At 66.5% G+C, this 21,961-nt stretch overlaps 1 protein-coding gene across 3 annotated transcripts in view; it reads left to right on the top strand.

The window, feature by feature from the left end:
* RBFOX3 (RNA binding fox-1 homolog 3) overlaps positions 1 to 21,961 on the top strand; it is a 114,734-nt gene that overhangs the window by 53,936 nt on the left and 38,837 nt on the right. Inside the window, exon 1 of one of the 3 annotated variants that reach the window (XM_070393503.1) lies at positions 11,845 to 12,069. The exons of 1 other annotated variant lie outside the window; for it this stretch is intronic. In XM_070393503.1, coding sequence (XP_070249604.1) covers positions 11,965 to 12,069 — 105 coding nt within the window. In that variant the 5' untranslated portion in view covers positions 11,845 to 11,964. Of the gene's footprint in view, positions 1 to 11,844; positions 12,070 to 21,961 lie in introns of those variants that run through there. One more of the 3 variants, XM_070393505.1, reaches the window with a different exon arrangement.

The raw sequence follows: 21,961 nt of genomic DNA, 5'->3' as shown, positions 1-21,961 counted from the left end.
CCTCCTCCCCCTCCTGGCCTCCTCCCCCTCCCGGCCTCCTCCTCCACCAATCCTCCCCTGGTTTAGTTCCCCTCCCTGGAGAGAGCCTGCAAGGGCAGCTCAGCGCTGTGGCTGCAGGACCAGGACGGGGGCAGGGGGGGTTGCGGAACACTCCCCGCGCTGGCCTGACTCCTGCACTTGCTGGGGGGGGGGGGGGGCGCAGAAGAAGTGAGGACTTTGGGGAGAACGGGTCCCAGTGAGACTGAGGAAACAGCAGAGCAGGTGTGAGGCCCACCTTAGGGGTGTGGGCGCCCCCCCCCCCCTGCCAGCTTATTCCCCGCCCCCCAGTGTCCAGGGCTTGGCGGCCTTGTGGTTCTGCCTCTGCCTTCGAGAAGCTGGGGCGGCCACCGTCACCCTGTTAGCAGGGCAGCTCCCATGCGGTGCTGGCTCCCCAGGGACTGCCCCGCCAGGCCACCTGCTCCTCTCCCTGCACCCAGCTCTCGGCTCCTGGCCCCACTGCGGAGCGGTCGGCGATTTTCGGTTTCGCGGTCTCAGCATCTTTGCAGGAGCAGGTGGAGTCTTACCCCTGGAAAGGGCGGAATACAAGCTCCAGACAGCTCAGGGGCTCAGAGGGGGCTCTGGCACCCCCAAAACCACAGCAGGGGGCCAGAGGCCTGGACGGTGGGTTCTGGGGTCCCTTAACTTCTCTGAGCCTCGGTCTCCCCCCTGTACCCACCTCTCACTGTGTTGTGTGAAGGGCACTGGGGTGATGTAGGCGAACGTGTGTCATGAGCTGGCGTGTGGGACACAGGTGTGCCCATGAGAGCTGGAAGGACACCCCAAATCCCCCCACCCCCTCTCCAGCCTCCCCACCCCGTGCACCTGCGTCTGAAGCATCGCCCGTGTGGGTGGGGAAGAGGCAGGGCAGGGCCAGGGCAGGGGCTCCCGGGAGGCAGTCACTCTGGTCCCGTTGGAGAATGACCAAGCGTCCCACCCCCAGCACTTGGGTGCCAGCCGACCCCCGGGAGGCCCTGGGAGGGCGAGACCACGTGGCGCCGAGGAAGTCAGGCACCTGCCAGTCCTGGCCACGCATCGCCCGGCTGCTGAGTGAACGGGCAGGACCCCCAGACCTGGAGACTTCTCTGTGGGGTGGGGGGTCTAGGAAGAGACGGGACCCAGGACGATGGGATCACTGTGTTTTCTCCACCCCCCACCGCCCCTCCTGACACTGGGACATGGGGTGGCCGTAAAGAGGGGTGTCCGGTTCCACGCGACCCCCTTGGCCGGCGAAGCTCACGGTTCCAGGGGGAAGACAGGCCCCCGCCCCTGCATGGAGATGTGTCTGTTGAAGGAAAGACCTGTTTCCGGGTTTGCCCCGGGGAGGAGGGCGCTTGAAATAGAAACAGAACCGGGGAGGGAGGAAGAGCAAGTGATGGAGACGCTCACAGACAGCCAGGCACGGAGAGAGGCAGAGAGAAGCCCAGAGAGAGACAGACAGACAGACAGCAGGTGGGCACGGCGGGGGCGGGGGGGCTGCTGTGGGGACACGGCTCCGGCTACGCCTCGCGGGACAGAGAGCACGGCTCCTGGGAGCCCGCATGGCCCCGCGCCTCCGCTCAGCCCACCCCGGCCCCGCCGCCCCCACAGGCAGAGCCTCGAAGCGGAAACACGGGTGTCCTTGCCATTCCTCCTGGGGGACATTATCAGGAAGCAGCCCGGCGCCCACGGCTTCGTTCTCAGAGCGTGTCCGCCGCCGCCGCGGGACCTTGGCTGCTGGGCACAGCCCCCGCCCTCACCGGGGGGCGTTCTGAGAATGCAGACACCGTGGGGCACCCCAGAACAGAACGGTAGTTAGGAAGTTGACTCCCAGCAGAAATGAGCATCAGGCGTCTCAGATTCCAGCAGGAGGCCCCTGTGGCCTCTCGCTCTTCCCGAATGTCGGGGGACAGTCCCCTCCATGGGCACAGGTAACTGGGAGCAGCTGGACTCTGTGCCGAGGCCGGGCCGGGCCGGGCGCCGTCACAGGCGGTGGTGACGATGACAAGTGCACGGGGCCGAGGCTGAGTGTACAGACGGCATCCCGTGCTGGAGCCCCGTGCCGCCCGGCGGACAGACAGCACACGCCACGTGTGCCCACGCGTGACTTTCAGCAGCCACATCAGGAAGGTAGAGAGGAACTGAGGACATGCATTTAACCATCGACTTGGTTCAACCCAATATTCCAAGATACACAGATACTGCCCACTCCATTGCCCCGAGACTCCCAGTTCAGCTTGTACCTCGTGTACGGGAGCCGGTGGCCCCTGGCGTGGACCACCCGCCCAGGTCCGGAGAAACCTCGCCGAGAGCCAGGAGGCAGTTTGTGCCTGGATTCCTGGCAGAACTCCCTCCTCACTCAGCACCGGAGGTTCCGTCCCAGGTCCCCTCGGGCCGCCTGGGCGCCTGGCGGGGAGAGAGGAGGGGCTGCACATTGCTCTCTGTGCAGCAGCTGTGGGAGCGGAGGCCGCACTGGGGGGACCAGGGACAACGGTGAGTGAGGAGGTACAATTTGATTCCAGCGTGATGAATACACAGCCAGCCAATTTTTACCAATTTTAAAAATATATATATTTTTGTTTCAGAGAGGAAGGGAGGGGAAGAGGGAGATAGAAACATCGATGATGAGAGTCATTGGTCAGTTGCCTCCTGCACACCCCACACTGGGGAGCGAGCCCACAACCCGGGCCTGTGCCCTGACCGGGAATGGAACCCTGACCTCCCGGTTCATAGGTCGATGCTCAACCACTGAGCCGCGCCGGCCGGGCACCAGTTGGTTTTTTTTTTTGGGTTTTTTGCTGGGAGCGTGGAGATTGACCCCCGTGGGCAGGGAGGACACTGGGTTTGTCCATCTCTATCCTGCTCGGCTGGTAGACACTTCCCTCTCTTCCTCTCCTGCCGTCTCCACAGCAGCCATGAGGGCTTCCCCTCCCCCGGACACCTGCCCCCCACCTGCCTCCCAGCGGACAGCGAGCTGCTCCTCCCTCCAGAGAAGACCCGGCCGCTGCAGGCCCCACGGACCCCCCGGCATTTACCCTCAAAAATACAACCCAGCCCAGGAGTGGCCCCAGTCCGTCTCCCCAAGTGGTTTTCCAATGGCCCACACCCAGCCAGGTGGCCGCCGCATCGTTGTAATTCTGTGGTTGCCGTATAGAATTCCTATAAACGTGCCGTCAGTTTTAGCCGCTGCAATCTATAGACACACATTTAAGTGGACAGACGCAGGGGGGCCAGGGGGCCAGTCTGGGGGTGAGGTCCAGGGATGTCCTATGAAAAGGCAGCGGGGGGAGTGGGGCGGGCGCAGGCTCGGCTTCCTCCGGCCGCGATGCGGACGTCTCTTCCGAATGCGAGGAGGGATCAGGCTCTGATCCGGGAAGATCCCGCTCTCAAATGAGAGTGGCTGTGCCAGCCGAGCCGGTTCTCCCTGCCCCCACCGGGAGGTAATTTACAGTGCGCTTCCCGGCGTCACCTCCTGCATGTGCAGCTCCGTGGGGCCTTCCGGGATGGCAACCCGGACCAGGTCTATGAGAGAGGGCATGGAGGGAACGCAGCCACACGGCATTCCTCTGCCCACCCCGCCCTGCCCCGCCCGGGAGCCCCCAGGTGCTCGCTGAGAAGTCAGCCTGCCTTTCCGGAGATGCCAGTGAGGCAAGTGGGGAGGGGTAAGACTGCACCAGAAGGGAGACGGCTGGACCCCAGGAGCTGCGGGCACCAGGGCCGAGCTGGGGGCCAGCAGGTGGTGCTAAGAGCAGCTGCTTCTCTCTGGGGGTCTCAGGAGCCCGAGAATGAGGAAGCCAGAGCGAGAGCAGGCCCGCCCAGCCGAGGCTGCTGGCGAGGGTGTGCAGGCTCCTGGGCTGGGAGGCTGGGGTGGGGAAAGCTGGCCATCTGGCCATTTGCAGGGCTCGCCACCGGCCACCTCCCCGACACTGAGGTCCTTACACCCGCAGGTTGGCTGAGGAAGGCAGGGATGTGCCCGCTGGACGCCCTGGGGGCGCAGGAGCTGTCCCCGGTGCTGAAGGGCTCCATCCTGCCCAGTGGAAGGGCCCAGTCCTTCCGGCCCTGGCTCCTGGCTGCCAGGAGGGCTCCCGCTGTGGACATCCGCGTCCGCCCTGGCCCCCACCCCTGGAAAAGGGTGAGACAGGCTCGGGGCTGGGAGGTTCTTGGGCGGCAGCAGCGATGAGAAATTGGGCCACGGAGCGATCCGAAGGCCCGTGTTTGATCTATCGCGGGGCGGGCTCCTCGCAGCGTTCTGCTCCCCAGTCGGGTGACCTGGGAGAATAAAAGCTGCCGTAGCCACAGTGTCCGCTGGCTGTGTATTCATCACGCTGGAATCAAAAGTCACCGCCTCCTGGGGAAGGAGAAAAGGAACCGCCGCCTCCCCCCGAACCTCCCCCCGCCCCCCACCGTCCGATTGCAGCAGTTCTCGATGGGGAGAGGCCAGGGCTGCTGAGAGCCATGTGAGTCCTCCGGGGCTGCCCACCTCCCCGAGCCGCCCGCCAGGGAGTTCTCAGAGACTCAGGCCTTGGAGCTGGAGAGCCATGCGGTGCCGAAGCAGCCCCAGACCCCGCGTTCGAGCCATTGGGACAGAGAAGGGCTCCCCCTCCCCAGGAGCAGGCGACGAGGGGGGGGGGCAGCAGGGCTGGCGGATGTGGCCCCACACCTGCAGCAAAGACACCAGCTCCCCTGCCCTCGCAGTCGGGGGGGGGGGGGGGTTGTCCAGGAGGCTCAGCAGCACCCCTGCCCACAGAGGTCCTACCCGACCCGCTCTCCTCCTGGCCCGGGGCTCCCGCCCCTCAAAGCCGGAGCAAGGAGCTCATATCTGGTCCCGTTGCCCTGGGCTGTGCGGAGGGGCGTTGGCAGGTAAATGTCTGGGCCTCGGCCTCCTGGCAGACAAGCCTGTCCCTGCTCCTGCAAGTCGGGGACAAGCTCAGCTCCCACGAGGCTTCGTCAGAAGAGCCTCCCACCTCCCCCCACCGGCCTCCCACCCTCCCCCCTCCCTCACCCACACACAGGCCCCCTCCCACGCCAGCCCCCACTGCTCCATAGCTCAGCTCCTGCCTGCAGCTTGGCACCAGCCGCCCGACCCCGTGCACCGCCTCCCTGGGGACATGCGCTTCCCAGGACAGCGCTGTCCCTCTGGGCTCTGCTGCCTGGGGCTCCTCCTGGGCTTTTAATGAGCGGGTGCCTTGGTTTTAGGGGAACGAAGGAGCAGGGGCCGCGCTGAGGGCCAGGCCCGACATGGGTTTCCCCGAGGCACTGAGGCTGCCTTTTAGCTTGGTGAGAGCCGGGCTGGCGCTGCCAGCCGATGCTTGATCCAGCGTCGTCCCACTTGGTTCAGGGTTCGGAGGGCCTGCCTGTCACGTCCCTGGACACAGGCCACCCCCTGGCCCCCTCTCCCTCGCCACAGGGCTTCGTCGGGCCTGTCCCTCTGTGGCCTCTCCTCACCCCCGGCTGAAGGGAGGGACATGGGTTTCTCTGTTAAGTGAGATTTATTTGAACGATGACAGAGCCAAGAGGACAACTATGCCCGGCCGGCGTGGCTCAGGGGCTGAGCATCGACCTACGAACCAGGCGGTCAGGGTTCGATTCCCGGTCAGGGCACATGCCTGGGTTGTGGGCTCTGTCCCCAGTGTGGGGCGTGCAGGAGGCAGCCGATCCATGATTCTCTCTCATCATTGATGTTTCTCTCTCTCTCCCTCTCCCTTCCTCTGTGAAATCAATAAAAAAATATTTTTTAAAAAAGAAAATAAATAAACTTGGCCCCGGTACCAAGTGGAGGAGCAGGTGGAACACCACCCACGGCCGTCTGCGAGCACCTTCCTCGGTCCCAGGCCCGAGGGGCGAGGAGCCTGTCAGGGGAAGAGGTGCTTGTAGCTGTGAGCCTGCGCGACACTGGTTCTGCCCGTGTACCCCGAGCGTGTACCCCGAGTGTGTACCCCGAGCGTGTACCCCAAGTGTGTACCCCGAGCGTGTACCTGAGTGTGTACCCCGAGCATGTACCCCGAGCGTGTACCCCAAGTGTGTACCCCGAGCGTGTACCTGAGCGTGTACCCCGAGCATGTACCCCGAGCATGTACCCCAAGTGTGTACCCCGAGCGTGTACCCCGAGCGTGTACCCTGAGTGTGTACCCCGAGCATGTACCCCGAGCGTGTACCCTGAGTGTGTACCCTGAGTGTGTACCCCGAGCGTGTACCCCGAGCATGTACCCCGAGCGTGTACCCCAAGCATGTACCCCGAGTGTGTACCCTGAGTGTGTACCCCAAGCGTGTACCCCGAGTGTGTACCCTGAGTGTGTACCCCAAGCGTGTACCTGAGTGTGTACCCCAAGCGTGTACCCCGAGTATGTACCTGAGCGTGTACCCCAAGCGTGTACCCCGAGTGTGTACCCTGAGTGTGTACCCCAAGCGTGTACCCTGAGTGTGTACCTGAGCGTGTACCCCAAGCGTGTACCCCGAGTGTGTACCCTGAGTGTGTACCCCAAGCGTGTACCTGAGTGTGTACCCCAAGCGTGTACCCCGAGTGTGTACCTGAGCGTGTACCCCAAGCGTGTACCCCAAGTGTGTACCCCGAGCGTGTACCTGAGCGTGTACCCCGAGCATGTACCCCGAGTGTGTACCCTGAGTGTGTACCCCAAGCGTGTACCCTGAGTGTGTACCCTGAGTGTGTACCCCAAGCGTGTACCCCAAGCGTGTACCCCGAGTGTGTACCCCAAGCGTGTACCCCGAGTGTGGAGCGTGCCCTTTGCTTTCCGTCTCTGGTATTTATAATGTTTAATTTTGCTGGGACATGGTTGTAAGTGAGACGGATGGACCCGAATGCGGCTGGCAAACGCCTCCTAATTAAACAGATAAATAAACTTCCTTTCCCCGTTGCTACATTTGCTGCCCTCGGGGCTGGGGCCAGGGGGTGGCGTCCGTGGGTGGGAGGCCCCCACCCGGCTGGACGTGGGTGCTGCCCGGGCGGCCTGGGCACTCGGCGGCGGCTCGGGTGCAGAGGGGCTCAGGGGTGGGGAGCTCCCCAGCACCCCCTCCTCACGGGCCTGACCTTCAAGGGGAGGCCCTGGTGGGTGTGGGGCCCCCGGCTGGACGCCTCCAGAGTGACTGGGTCAGCCAGGGCCACTGCCTCTGGCCCTGTTTTCATCTCTCTCCTTGCAGGGCCTCCCCAGCCACCTTTCTGCGGCGCTGGGAGAGTTAGACACCCCAGGACGAGGCAAAAACAGCCCCCCACTCCCTGTATTTTTCAAGAAGGCCAAGCGCTTCTGTCCTCAGTCTGACCTCGCTGACAGTGGCTGTTGGAGGCGTCCCAGCGGCCCTGCCCTCGCTCGGGGCTTCCTCCGACTGCGCTCGGCCCTGCGGCTGTGGAACTGGGGTTCTGGCTCCTGGGAGAGGGCTCGGCCGGGGATGTGGGTGTCTGGCTGGTTCACATAGAGAGGCTGCTGGTGTCACCCACACCCCCTGGCACAGCACAGTGACTGTGCCCACCCTGCCCGCCCCCGTGGAGATGCCCCTGCAGTCCTGCCCGTCCCCCTCCTGATCCCCCGCCTGGTCCCCGGCCTGTGCCAAGCGCCCTGAAGCCGGGCAGGATGGCCGGGCTCTGCGGGAAGCCGGAGATGACAGCCCAGCTGCAACCGGAGACGGTGAGCTCACCCCTTCGTCCTGGCACGCCTTTGCCGGCGCCACGCTGTCCTCTCTGCGTGGCGAAGCCTGCGATGCCAGCCTGGCACTCAGATGGGGAAGAGGAGCAGGCCCCTCCCCTAAAGGGACCGCAGGGCCTCCTGCTTCCTGCTGGAGGGGTCCGTGTGCAGCCTTGGGAATTCCCCAAGGGCGGGCTGGGGGTGCTGTCCTAGGCAACACTCCCCCAAACCATTTGGCCACAGAACTGCCCACACTATTATTTTTTAAAATATTTTTTATTGGTTTCAGAGAGGAAGGGAGAGGGAGAGAGAGAGAGAATCATTGATTGGCTGCCTCCTGCACACCCCCTACTGGGGATGGAGCCCGAAACTTGGGCATGTGCCCTTGACCGGAATTGAACCCGGGACCCTTCAGGCCAACGCTCTATCCACTGAGCCACACCGTCCAGGGCCCCACGTTAATGTTTAAATCACAGGCCGTTGTGAGCACTTTCTGGCACATGTTCTCCCGGCGTCACCTGTGCCACCGAGGAGCACGCCAAAGGGCTGAGGCGTTTGCACGGTTCCGTGGGCCTGGGTCTCCCATGGAGACCAAGCTCACCTCCATGGGCCTGGGGCTCGTCAGGGAGGGAGGGACAGCCAGGCCCTGCCCTGGGAGGGGCAGTGGGGGCAGCGCCTGCACCCAGCGGGGCTCCTCGGGGAAGGTGATGCGGGCGGGGCGGGGGCAGGAAGATCCGGGCGCTCTCCGGAGCCTCGGCACCATCTGGGCCGTCGGAGGCGCCTGCCTGGTATTTATAGGGTGCCCAGGAGCACAGAAATAATTGCAGCTCAGTTCCTGCCTCCCTAACAAGCCCTCTCAGATTCAGGGCGAACGGGATCTCTCTCTCTGGCTCTTTTCGTCCGTCGTGAATATTAGCGCTGACTGACAGCTCTTCCCGGCTCGCAGCCTTCCTTCTCCCAAAAGCGGGGGCGGCAGAGCACCGGGCCGGGCTTCCCCACCTGCCACTCAGGCCGCCCACCTGGCCCAGGAGGCACCGGGGTCTCCAGAGGGCTGGGGGTGGGGGGCTAGAGACTACTGTATCCCACAGTCTAACACACCACCCAGTGCCAGGCCCTGCAGGTCAGGTGAGGAGGGCAAGGTTGCTGACAGTGAGTCAGGGTGGGCGGGCCGTGCCCTGGGGGTGCCCAGGAGCACCGTTGGAGGGTCGAGGGGCACCCGTCCGTGGAGGAGGGCTGGTCCCGACACCGGACAGTCGGGACGTCCATCCCAGAGGCCCCGTGCTTCCTGGACCTGGCGGCTGCGGCCGACCCACCGCCGGGACAGGCCTGCAGGAGCACAGGGCCAACCACTCACCCCTGCCCGGAGCGGTGCCAGGTGCTGGGATGCTGCTCTGGACCAGCCCGTGAGCTCTGTGCCCTCTCGACCCTTGGACTCTTGAGGGGAGACGGGGGAGCCCAGGTGGCTGCAGGGTCCAGCTGCTCCTCGCCTGACCCACCGGTCACCTCCCAGCGGGCCGAGCCTCCTCGACCTGCCGTTTAGTCATCGGCTCCTGGTGGAAGTCCGAAGTCCAGGCCACACCACGGAGGCAGGCGGTGGGCACGCAGGCCCCGCCCTGAGGCGTGAGCCAGACACACCCCGCTCACATCCTTTTTGGGAGGTTTTCCTCCAGGCCCGGTTTGCTGTCCTCGGGCTCGAGGGAGCCCGGGTGTGAGTAGCCGGCGGATGGAGGCAGGTGGCTGGGCTGAGAGGCCCGAGGCTGACCAGGTGCCAAAACCCACCTGGCATCAGCCCCACCCTGGCTTCTTGGGGGGCTGGTGGCTGAGTGCAAGGGTCCCTCTGGGGACCTTCCCTGACTGCGCCCCAGATCTGAGCTCCCACAACCATGGGCTGTTCCAGCTCTCGGCACAGCAGGCTGCAGCCTCCTCCGAGGGCTTGGCTTCTCCACCGCCATTGTTCCCGCCCGGGCCTGGGGTCTGCACTCAATGGGTCTCAGTCAGCAGTTATGTGCTGGGCACTGTTCGGGGGCCGCTCCCCAGCCCCCGTGCGGGAGGAACAAGCCTGGATCTCGGTGGATGTGGGGTCACAACGGGCCGTCCGTGAGAGGATGGTCCCCAGGGAGGTGAACCGGGTGCCCGGGGCTGAGGGTGAGCTTGTCGTGGCTGCCCCAGATTCCAGTGTCCTCAGGCCAGGAGCAGTGACGCCTGACGCTGACAGGGCTGGGAGAGGGCAGAGCCGGGGGTGGGGGTGGGGGGGGCTTCAGAAACAGGGGGGCAGAGCTGTGCAACTGGAGGGGGCGGCTGCCCTGCTCTTGCGGCCCGGCCGCTCTGGGCTGGCACACTCCACAGGCGAGCCCTCTGCCAGCTCTCCACTTGCAAACGCTGTGCCCAGCGGGTGCTGCTGCTCCGGACGCCTGGGCCCAGCACCAGGCCTCCCCACCAGCAACTTAGGCTGTAGGGGCGCCTCTCCAGAGAGACCAAGTCAATAACCGTCAGCCAGAGGCAGAGGGACCCCTGGCCAGTCCACGGCCAAGGTTCCCACCCCCCACTGCGTGCCTGAGCCACCCCTGGCACCCCTGCCTGGGATTCCAGAAAAAGGTCAGGCAGGTGCAGTGACCAGGCCAGGGGGGCGGCTCTCCCCGGCGCCACTCCCGGCCCCCCTGACGCTTCCCTTTCCTGCCAGACAGCACCCTCCCCTTGCTGTCCAGGAGGAAGGCGAGCCAGGAGCTGCCTCGCTGGAGCGGCCTGGGTGCCTGCGAGAGGGTGTCGAGGGGCACCCCTCCCCTGCCTTGTTCAGAAGGAGCTCGGAGCTGGTGCCCAGACGGGCGCAGGGCGCCAAGGGCAACCTCCCTCCGCCCTCCTCGCTGCTCCAGCCTGAGGGGCAGTGAGGGCCCCGGGCATCTCAGATGCGGAAGTCCAGAGAGCACAGCAACTTCCCTGAGGCCACACAGCGCGCACGGGAGGCCTCCGCACACCTCCCAGGCCTCGCCAGGGGTCCCAGGCCTGCCCCCCTCCAGAGCAGGGCTTGTTCTCAGAAGTGAGAAGAGGGGGATCCCAGGTGCCTTTAGGGAAGACGGGCAAGTTCAGAGCTGCTGCTGGGCACCTGAGACTCGCCCCTTGCCCTGGAGAAGCGGGGGGAAGGGGCGAGAGGTGAGGCGTGTTCTCCTGCCTCGGCCTCTCACAGCCACGCTCACCCGCGGCTGGTCCTGGTCACTGAGCCTGGCCAGTGGGCACCTGGCGAGTGTGGCTGCATGGCAGGCCTGTGGGGGGGGAGCAGGTGAAGCTGCAGGTTTGTGCGGGCACTCACACACCTGTCACGTGGTGGTGCGGGGACAGACCTGGGCCCAGCGCTGACGGGGCCAGGGGTGGGGACCCCCGCACTCCTGCTGGGTGGACCTGTGTGCAGGAGGTCCAGTGCCCGGGTGGGGGGAGGGGAGGATGCATGGTAGCCGGTGCCCCTTGACCCCCAGGCCATATTAAGGATCCACAGGACGACGTGCCTGTGGCAGGCAGGGGACGGAAAGGGAGTCTGAGAGCCACCGGAGGGCAGGAGAGGTTCCCGGGGGCTCCGGCTGGGTTCCGGAGCCCTGAACGCCAGGAGGAGCGGCCCCAGCGGAGGCCTCTGCGTAGATGTCCTCATTACATCACCGCCATCCCGCCCCAGGCCGGCTCCCTACGGACAGGGCTTCTCCAAGGCAGGCAGCAGAGGCGGCGCTCCTCTCCGCAGTGGCCTGTGGACAGGGGGGAGGGGGAGGCAGCCTCCAGACCCCAAACCCAAGAGCAGTTGCTGGGGGACCCGGAGAGGGCAGCGCTGGGGCCTCGGGAGGGTGCGCGGGCTGGGGGTTAAGCGCGGGATCAGCTGTCGTGCCTGCGCCCGGGCTCCCTTCCCTCCGCGGGGCTGTTCGGTGTTGGTCCGGGGACTCCCCTCCCACCGCTACACACGCGCGCACACGCGCACTCGCACACGCACCGCACCGCTCTTTGCAGACAGGGCTGGGGCTAAAGTGGCGCCCCCACTGCCCCCCCCCCCCAGCCCCGCCGTCCTCTCGTCTCGCGCACGGAGCCTCTCTGGCCATATTCTCGCGCGCTCAGCATCCGCGCCGGGTGGGAGCACGGAGGAGCGAGGCGCAGGGCTTTCCTCCTGCTTTGCTGTTCGGGAGCGCCGCGCCACGCCGCGAGGGGGAGGAGGGGGAAGAGGAGGAGCAGACCGAGACCGAGAGGGCGCCCGGGAGGCAGGGCGCGCGCACTCGCCAAGGGACGCGCGGAGGGTGCGAGCGGCGCAGAGCTGCCTCCCCGCGGGGCGCCCCCCGGCCGCCCCATGCTGTGCTCCATGGCGAACTCCGGCTGCCTCCTGCTGTCCAACTCCGGCAGCATGCTCCCGCACGCCGTGCCCTGCCCACCCGCCTTCCTCTACCTCCAACAGGTAAGCGCCCCCGGCCTGGCGGGCCCAGCCCCGCGACCCCCGCCCCACGCACGTGCGCCGGCGCCGCCGCCCACCCGGCACTCGCTCGCTTCCTGGTCGCGCTGGCCCCCCGCTGCGCTCCCGGTCACCGCATGGGTCCCGGTTCGGGTAGCTGCGCCCCTGCGCAGGGGCCGTGCGTGGGGGTCGGCGGGGGCTCGCACTGCGCAGGGTGTGGAGGGGGGACCAGAGTTTGGGGCTAAGCTTGCAACTTTTCCGAGGGCGCAGGAGGGGGTGGCGGACGGAGTCTCGGGGGGAGCCGGGGGAGGGGGACGCGTTCTCAGCGCCCTGGTCACTTTGGGGAACTTCGCGTCAGCCCCGGGGGTGGGAGATCGGGGAGCTGGGCCCCCTCCAGCTGAGCGGGGAAAGCCAGGGGGTGGACGGAGACGGAGGCGGAGGTGGCTGCGGCGCGGACAGCAGCTCTGCTGCAGCGGGAACTGCGTGTTGGGCCTACAGGGAGGAGGGCCACCCGCCCCTGGGGCTGGCGAGGGAGGCCCGGGAGCTCCAGGGAGAAGGGGGCTGGGGCCAGACTTCTGCCATCTGCGGGGCTGCCGGAAGCTCGGGCTGGCGAGGAGAGCTAGAAACCCAGCGACTCCGAACCCCCAGGTCCCCAGAATGCTCCCCGGGAGGGTGCGCGGAGCCTCAGCTGCCTCCTGCCCTCTGGCCCCGGCGTGGGGGAGGGGACCCTGCCATCCCACCCAATGCGGAATTAGGGTTGTCCCTGCCGGAACTGGGCCCCTGGGCCTCTCGGGTCTGCGTTCCCAGAGCCCGGGGGCTGCAGCGCCCTGGGGCCCACCCTCCTGACCGACCCTCCCTCCCTGCCTGTGGGTGCGGCGCTGCCTCCTTTATGTTTAGCCCCTCAGCCTCTGCGCGGGTCTGCAGGGGCCTGGGGGCTACTGGGGAGGCCAGAGAGCTTCGGGCTGACTGTCCCGGGCCTGCCGGGCCAAGCAGACCGCTCCCACAGGACCTGGTCAGCACCCGGCACTGGGGGTGGGAGGTGGGGTGCCACCTGAGCCCGCGGTCAGGGTCAGACAGGCCTGGAGTCCAGGGAACCCCTCCTCCTCCCCTCCCCGCGTGGGTGTGGGAGGGGGGACCCAGAGTGTGTGTTCCCTGGAGACAGTGAGAGGTTCCAGGGGCGGCTGGGCCTTTGCATGGCGGGTTCTTGTCTTTTGTGCCCCGTGGGCTCTCCCGGGAACCCGGAAAGGAGGGGCCAGGGGAGGTGGCTCAGGAGGCACTGTGGACAGATGGGCCCTCAGCGCTGAGCCAGGGCCCAGCCCCTGGGCTGCTGGGTGTTCGGGTCGGCCCGGTACCAGGGCTCACGCAGCAGGACTGCCGGGCATGTCAGCGACTGCAGGGGCCGGTCCACACCACCCCTGGAGCCAACTGTGACATCTGGGCCGTCCTGGACACAGCTTGGGGCGGCAAGAGCGGCTGAGGGGCCCCCGCCCACCGGGCCCAGGCCGGCTCCCAAATTCCCCATCGTCATTTGGGGTGCAGTCAGGGGGCACCTCCCAGATGTGCGTGGTGGCGGGGGTCCCGTGGGGACCTCAGGTGGGGACTGAGGCCCTGAATGTCTAAGAGGCTCCCGGGAGCAGAGGCTGGAGGAGCCCGGATGTGCCCCACCCAAGCCCCACCCCCGCAGGGCTGCCTGGGCGGCAGGCAGCGTGTGGGATGGGAGAGGAGCCCCAGCGTGGGCTGTGCTCTTAGGTCAGCTCGCTCCCCCGGAGACAGGCGGAAGTCTGCAGCCTCTGGCCCCAGTGGGAGGGCTGAGTCCAGATGAAGTGGCTGCAGGCCTCCGTGGGGTGCCAGACGGGGCGCTGCCTCAGGGGGGTCGGACCAGTGCTGGTGGTTGGGGGAAGGCACCCCGACCCCTCCAGGGCTGGGCGAATGCGCCCCCAGTGGGTGGTGTTTGGAGCCATCCCCATCCCGTGAGGGCAGTTGTTTGGAAAAGACGGCGGTTGCCCATCGGGCCAGGCGTCGAAGCACCCAGTTTCCTTCGCAACTGTCCTCAGGGTGCCGTGTCTCAGCAGGGTGGGAACGTTCTAGAACGCAGCCACCTCCTGGCTCTTCCTAGGGCACGGTTGTATAGGAGCACAGGCAGCTCTGGGGGACAAGGCTGACAACATAAGCAGTGACTGCGGGACTTGGTTTGCCCCAGACCAGCTCTCCAGAGTCCCTGGCCCCCGAGTGGCCTGGACGCGGAGGGCAGGTGAGGAGGGGCCCTGGTGGCCCCAACCCGGCCTCCGGAGCCAGGCTCGCTCCCCGCAGGCTCCCCGGGAGGGTGGCAGGTCTGCAGGCTGCGCATTGGGTCTCAACAGCACGTTCGACAGCAGCGCAGGAGACGGGAAACCAAGCAAGACCAGACGGGGTTTGCGGCACCGTGAGAGGCGCACCGGGCAGGCCCGCTTGGCGACCGTCTCCGGGAAGGAGAAACCCAGCCCGGCCAGTAGAATTCCACCTTCTCCGGGAGGCAGCAGCCTTCTCCGGCTGCGTGGCTGCGGGGGCCACACGGAGCTTGCTGAGATCCGGGCCACGTCCCCCCAAGACACAGCGGCTCTGCAATCAATTAGAGGCGCGAGTTGTCAACCCTCCTCTCGGCCGCTCAGCCCTGAGAGCCCTGACCGGAGGCCGGGCTTCGGGTCACCCACACCAGGAGGCTCCCGCTGCTGGCTGGGTTGTGGGGTTCGTTAAGAGCTCACCTCCCCGGGATGGTCCTGGTGCCACTCAGGTTCCACCCCACAAGGCCTGGCCTTGGTTTCCCCACCTGGGGGCTCTGGCTCCCTGTGAGTACCTGGGCCATCTTCCAGGGCAGCCCAGGGCACTGGTCCCCCCACATCTGGCCCTGGGGGGGGCGCCCTGGGGTGCGACACGGGAGGCTGTGGTCCCTGCTGCACCGTGGCCAGTGAGGAGTGGGGTGATCCTGGTCACCCTTCTGAGGAAGGAAGGGCCTGGTCTGAAACGCAGACCCTCAGCGAGGCTCCCTGGAGGCCTGGCTGGGCGCCCGTGGGAGACACTTGGAGAGAGAGGGAGGAAACCCCAGGCCCACGAAATGGGGTTTGTCACGGTCGTTACTTACCGTGAAGCTGCGGTGCCCTATAAGAGCATAGCGCTGCTTGGCAGAGTCAGGGAATCGCGCCGGGGGAGAGAGCCGGGGCCGTAAGTGCGTGAAGAGCAGTGTTAGGTGGTGATGGGGGAGGGGCCGCTGGCCCCCGAGAGTGGGCACCCCTGGGCCTTCCGGGGGCTGCGTTCTGAGTTCCCTCCATCTTGTCATCTTTACGCTCTTCATCAGGATGGAAGCACAGGCAGCGCCGGCTGCCAGTCGCCCGGTCTCCGGGAGGCTGTGGGGTTTCCGTCCGGTTTCGGGGTGCGGCGCCGATTGTTTCTGGAGTCAGCAGAGGCAGGAAGCGTCCCCTCGGGGAGTCGGACCTCGGGCGGTTTTGAGGTTCACTGGGAAGCTCTGCTCTGGGGAGCCGTCGCTCCCTGTGGGGCAGCAGCGCTGCCCACCCCAGGGCGGGAGGAAGGGTGCTTACGGCAGCAGGGGGAGCCCCTCACGGGAGGCTGCAGCGCCGGGGGTGGCTCCGGGGACCCTGTCTGGGACACACTTGCTCTCGGTGACATGGGCGCCTGCGAGCACCCCTGGCTGCCCGAGGGGCGGGCGCACACAGCTGGCCACCGTCTTCTTCAGAAGTGCGCGCTGTGCAGGTCTGGCCGATGGGCCCGAGCCACGTCCTGAAATGTGTCCTGTGGCCCTAGCCGGTGGGTCAGCGTTAGAGCGTCCGTCCCGGTCAAGAGCACATACTCTGGTTGCAGGCTGGGCCCCCGGCCCTGGTCAGGGTGCATGCGGGAGGCAACCAGCCTCTGTGTCTCTCTCACGTCGATGTTTCTCTCTCTCTCTCTCTCTCCCCTTTCCTTCGACTCCCTCTAAAAATCACTGGGAAAAATACCCCTGGGTGAGGACTAACAAAACATAACAAAGTTACCCTACGAGTAGAGAATTTAACCAGACGAGTCGTTGAGGTCTCATCAACCTCATTCTCAATTGGCCGCCTGGCCAAGGAGCCCTCCCGCCCGCGGGGCCCCTGGGGGCCAGCCACGTGCCACCGGCCTGGAGGCAGCCCTCCCCACCGTGACCGCGCCGCCTGCGTCCTCTGGGTGCAGGTCACTCGTCTCCGCGGGTCCTTCCGGTTCGCTCCCTGGTGGTTCACGTTTGCTCCGGGCTCTGCTGAGGGTTCACGCACGCATGCTGTACAGTTGGGGAAACTGAGGCACGGAGGGCTTGGGTCACACGCTCCTCACTGTGAGCACGAGGTGAGCACAGCCCGCTGGAGCCAGACGGGGCTGGGCCCGCCTCACGTCCTGGTGAGTAGGACTCGGGGGGAGGGGCGGGGGGACAGGAGCTTCGCCTGGACACAGGATACACTCAGGCAGTGAGAGTGGCACAGAGCGGCGGCCGAGGCGGCTCCAGCCCCCACACAGACGCTCCATGGACCCCCCAGTGCCCTGTGGGTGTCTCTGCCCGGAGGTGCGGGGTGGGGGGCCGGGGACAGGGTCCACCCCCAGCGGGGCATCTCTGGCCTGAGTCAGCGCATCCTGGCATGCGTGCCCCTGGGGGAGGCCTGCGGCGTGTCTCGGGGTCACAGCTGGTGACTAAGGTTCAAATCCCACACCCCGTTTCCCAGAATCACACACGAGCGATGGTGGCTCGGCCATCATCCTTCCCGCCCCAGGGACCCCAGGGACCCCAAGGCCTGGGCAGGCCCCCGCCCCGCCCCCGCGCTGAGGCTCTGGGACCCGGTGGGCACAAAGCAAGCTCGTCCTCCCCCTCCCCCCTGAGGCCCGGGATTGGTGGCCACGTGGGCAGTGCTGGCTTCCCCAACCCCTTCCCCATCATTCCGCTAGTCTGGGGCAGGCGTGGCGAAGCCCATAGCCAGCTGGCATGCTGGGAGGTCCGCAGGGGGCAGGGGAGAGCCCTGCAGCCTGGCAGAGGCCAGCCCGTGGCCTCCCTCCCGGGCGCAGCGGGTGCCCACGCACACCACACACAGGCAGGTGCTGAGCCGCACAACCTAGGAGTCACCCCGTGTCGCCCTGGGAGGCAGCGAGGCCGAGATGCAGCCCAGGTGCCCTCTGTCTCCTGCCCTCCTCCCGGGACGTGTACCCGCGGGCGGCTCACAGCAGAGGATTGGGTTGCCAGGGGCGGGGGGGGGGGGGGGCAGGAGGCTGGGGGCCTCGGCCAGCTCTGGGGTGTGCCGCCTCCCCTGGGCCCAAGGCGGGGTCCCACGGGCAGGGCAGGCGTCAGGAGGGAGGTTGGCTATTCCTGACAGGTGGGTCAGACCCAGGCCCCGGTGTGGTGGCCCAACTGTGGGCCTGCAGAAGGGACCCCCTGCTCCTCAGGAACTGGGTGTGGCCAGCCACCCCAGACCCCTGGGGCCCCCAGCGAGCTGTCCCTGTCCCCCAGCACCGGAATCTGTGCTTCCCAGCGAGCCCTCGGCCTCTTGGGTCCACCTCCGGTCAGTTGTTGGCCCTAGAAGGTTCCTCTCTCCCAAGCCTCTCCTGCTTCCCGCCCACCCTCCTTTCTCCTCGCATCCATGTCCTCTCTGCTTTCCCCGTCACCCCACTTCCTCCCGGAGATTCCAGACCCCCTCCCCATCCCATGCGCCCGCCCCCACCCCCGCCCCTGTGGCCTGCCAGCCGTGGTCAGATGGCTGCACGGTCCGGCAGGGGCTGCGCTTATGTGACAGACGGCATCTCCTAGGGACCAGCGGGGCTGACTCCCTCCAGCACCCCCAGCAGGTGGTCCGGAGAGGTGCCCTCCGCACCAGCCGGGGAACAGCTGTGGGTACCACAGCCCCACCCCCCAGCGAGTGGCGGGAGGGGGCCGACTGCCCGGGGCCAGCGGCCTAGAGCTCGCGCCTGGTCTCTGGGGGCCTCTGGGGCCTTATCTACAGAGCGAGGGACCCAGCCCAGAGCGGGCAGAGGGCTCAGGGGCCTTCGGGTTCTGATGGCAGCTCTGCTCAACCCGCCGGGCTCCTCCTGGGCCCATCCCTTCATTAGGGAGCGAGCAGAGGGACCAGGCTGGGCGGGAAGTGGACTTACAAGTGGAGAGTGTGCGTGAGCGCTTGTCCCAGTGTCATATTCTCGGGGGGGGGGGAGGGGGGGGCCTGGCAAACCACGGCCAGTTTAGGGAGGGGTGGTTTCAGTGGGATCTCCGCTGGTGCCTTCTGCCACCTCCCAGCCGCAGTTTGGTTGTCGTGTGAGGTGGTGAGTTCCCCGTGGCCAGAGGGATTCCAGAGGCCGCTGTCTCTCCGTCTCAGAGGCTCGGGAGCGCTGCTGTCGCACAGACACGGTGTCAGCCAGCAGGAGGGTTCACGTTCGCTCGCAGCCCCTCACACACAGTGCAGAGGAGCAGGCGAGGCGAATTCGCTCTCTCTAACCCTTGCGTCCCAGATGCTAACCTCCGGGCGTGACGGCAGGGAGACAGGACGGAGGGCTCACATCCCGGCTCGGGTGCTGCGTGTGTGGAACCGGCGCAGCCTCTGCAGCCCGCCCTCGTGCGCACTGGCCACGCTCCACGGGCTCGGGCTCACGCGGGGTTGTGATGGACACGTCGGACCTGCTGCCGGGTGGGCAGCTCTGGGCCTCGCTGCTCGGAGCCCGGTCTGCAGACGCAGCAGCAACAGCCCACAGGCTCCCCAACCTCCCACATAGAATCAGCACAAAATGCAGGGGGTGGGGGGGCGTCGCGCCGCTGCAGAGCCTGCCATTTCAGGGGGTGTGGACAGGGTGGCCTTGAGATCCTGCCTGTGGTCGAGGTCTCAGAGCCCCGACGCCGGATCCTCCTGACGCGGGGCTGGCCTTGCGCACGGCCCGGAGCCCGGCTGCAGCCGGAGCCTTCGCCTCCGTGGGAAAGTGGAGAAACCACCTGAGAGCAGCCGTGTTTCCATGAAGAGAAACCCTCACGTGCGTGCGCGGCTGCCCATTTGCTCGGTGGCGGCGGGGCCGCTGCTCCTCTTTAATGTCCTCGTTTGGTAAATGAAAGGTTAGCGTTCGAATCAGTCCCCTTCTCCCCCTTTTTATAAATACGTTTTATGAAAGCCCGGAACCGGTGCTGTTGCAGAGAGCACCAGGCCAAACCGTCCGCTTGTGTAAGACGGGCTCCTGGCTCACGGCCACACGCGCTCGCTCATGTGTCATCTGTGGCGGCCTCCGTGCCACCGTGGCCGGGCCAGGCCGGGCCGTCGCCACAGAGACCACATGCCCGCAAAACCCAAATATTTGCTGGAAAACTTGACGGGGAAAGTCTGCAACCCCCTGGCCCAGAGCAGCCCTGTCCTCAGAGGGGCGTCAGACCACACGTGACCCCGGCTTCCCCAGCAGCTGCGCTTCCCGAAGCGAAAAGAAGCAGATGAGATGCATGTGAGTGGTCTGCTGTCGTGCCCAACCCCAAGTACTTGAATTGCGGCACTTGATCGCGCTACACGTGACGGACACGCGGCGTTCTTTTCTCACACGAAACCTTTGACATCCGTCGGACCGGCCACGCTTCCAACACTCAGGGGCCACACGTGGCTGGTGGCCACTCAGTCTAGAAGGAATGAGGCTTATTCTGTCGGGGGTGGGGGGGGTCGGAGGGTGGGTGGAGGAGGGGGGACTGCCCTGGGCTTCTGTGGGCTGAGCCCTGCCGCAGGGGAGCCTGGGGGCGGGGCTGTCCCGCAGGGAGTTGGCAGCTCCTATGGAGAGACACGCAGTTGAGTGGGTTCAGGGCGAATTCCTGGACGACCCGGAACCTGGGGCACGAGGGAGTGTGTCGCCCGGGATGTTTTGGGGTCTGAGCGGAGAAGCTTGGGCTTTTCCCAATAGGCAGTGGGGGCCGTGGAAAGCCTGGGAGCCGGGCAGCGGCGTGATCAGATCGGTGGGGGGGGGGAGAGTAACCCGGAGGGAAGAGGAGGCTGCAGACCAGGGAACAGCCGATGCTGAGGCCCGGGCCAGGGGCAAGGAGCCCGACGGGGCGGGCAATGGGGATGAGATGGGGGGAGGGGGGAGGTTTTGCAGAAGAGTGTCCCCCGGACGTGGAGGAGGGTCCCTGTGGAATCGGTGATCCCTGGCTTGAGGTTGGTGCTGACTCAACCAACCAGGTGTCTGTGAGGGTGGGCTGCACTGGTGGCCGTGGCCCTGACCTCAGCCCAGGCTCCTTGGCAGAGAGCGGCCTCCCCTCCACAGGCACCGGGCCGGCCGCACGCCCCCCCCCAGGACCCTGGGCCCGCTCCTGCGCTGGCCTCCTTTCCCGCCTGTGCAGCCAGACAGATGTGCACATCTGGCCACACCCTTCGGCAGGCTTAACACCTTCCCCCCCTGTTCTCCCTTCACATCTGCTCTGAGCTGAGCTTTGGCCTGAGGCAGCCCCTCCTGGACTCTGCTGTCCTCCAAGTAAAAGCACCCCAAAGCTCATTTGCAAGGTAGGTGGGATACGAACTCCCCACTCCAGAGGGGGCAGTGGCCCCCAGCCCCAGTGTCCCTGAGCCACCCTCACAGACACCTGGCCAGGCCCCCAAGCCACCCTCACAGACACCTGGCCAGGCCCCCAAGCCAACCTCACAGACACCTGGCCAGGCCCCCAAGCTGCCCTCACAGACGCTGGCCAGGCCCCCAAGCCACCCTCAGACATCTGGCCAGGTCCAGAACAGTTTCACCCCCGGCCCCCCAAAAAGCTCCAGGTGCGCTAAGCCTCCCTCCCCCCTCCCCAGCCCCTGGCTGCCGCCATCCTCTCTCCGATTCTGTCCATTACGGTTCTGAACGTAATGGACAGAATCACTGGGTTCAGGGCCGCAGTGTTCCGTGGGCACTGCAGTGTGGGCTCTGCCCTCAGGCTCCTAGACGGGAGGGGGCACACATGGCTTCTGGGTCCTGGGCTGGCGTGACAGGCAGGGTCAGCCTTGGCTGGTCCAGAGGGCCTTGTAGGCCTCCTGATCCCTCGGTCTGTGGCCCGTGATCCCCGGGCTCCCCCCCCCCACCCCCCCCCCCGGCTCTGGGCACGCGGGGCACGGACCTGCAGCACCCACCGCCCCCCCCCCCCCCCCGCCACCGCCTCTGCCTCCCTGGCCTCAGTCTCCCTGTGTGTGAACCTGGGGCCTGTGGGTCATGGTTCCTCCCCTGTCTGACCTCTGACCTCAGCTACCTTCTGGAAGCCCACAGAACCTGGGAGGGGAAGGGGGATACCCTGGGTGCAAACCCCCAAGTCACACTGGAGGGCAGGGCTCCTACTGATGCCAAAGGAGGGGCAGCGCCCCCGGGCAAAGCCCGAATTCCTGCAGGGCGCGGAGCGGCAGAAAGACCTCGAGAAGGGAATGGGCGGAAGAGGCACCATTGCGCCCCGTGAAGGCCCGTCGGGAGGAGTCATGCCTGCCCAGTTCTGCCTCATGGGCCCACGGGCACCTGCCCCCCAAGAGAGGGGATCCCCCCCTCGTGCCCGTCACTGCCTCCGGATCCCCACCAGGCTCCCCCCTCAGTCTCAGGGAGAACACAGGAGGCGGCCCCGCCTTCACTGTGAGCGGCATGTGCAGGGGGGCTCTTCATTGGGACCGAGTCAGACCAATTAGCTTCCACATGAGGAACCTGGATACCCCTCCCTCCTCTCTCTCCCGATGGCTTCCTCCTTGTCCCCCTTTTGGAAGACGAAGCAGGGTAAATATTGGAAGGTTTAGCCGCAGCCTGGGAGGGGAGGCAGCCCAGGTGGGGGAGGGAGAGGCTGGGGGCGCCGACCCCGCCTCCTCCCTGCCCCCTCCCCTGCCCCATCCCCTGCCCCTCCCTCTGGATGCGTCCCAGGCAGGCAGGCTGCATCCAGCTCCAGGCAGATGAGGGT

This window comes from Myotis yumanensis, unplaced genomic scaffold (genome assembly GCF_028538775.1).
Source record: "Myotis yumanensis isolate MYYU_CA2020_CCGP unplaced genomic scaffold, mMyoYum1.0.hap1 SCAF_16, whole genome shotgun sequence".
NCBI classification, from domain to species: Eukaryota; Metazoa; Chordata; class Mammalia; order Chiroptera; family Vespertilionidae; genus Myotis; species Myotis yumanensis.
This window is presented reverse-complemented; position numbering and strand designations above follow the sequence as displayed.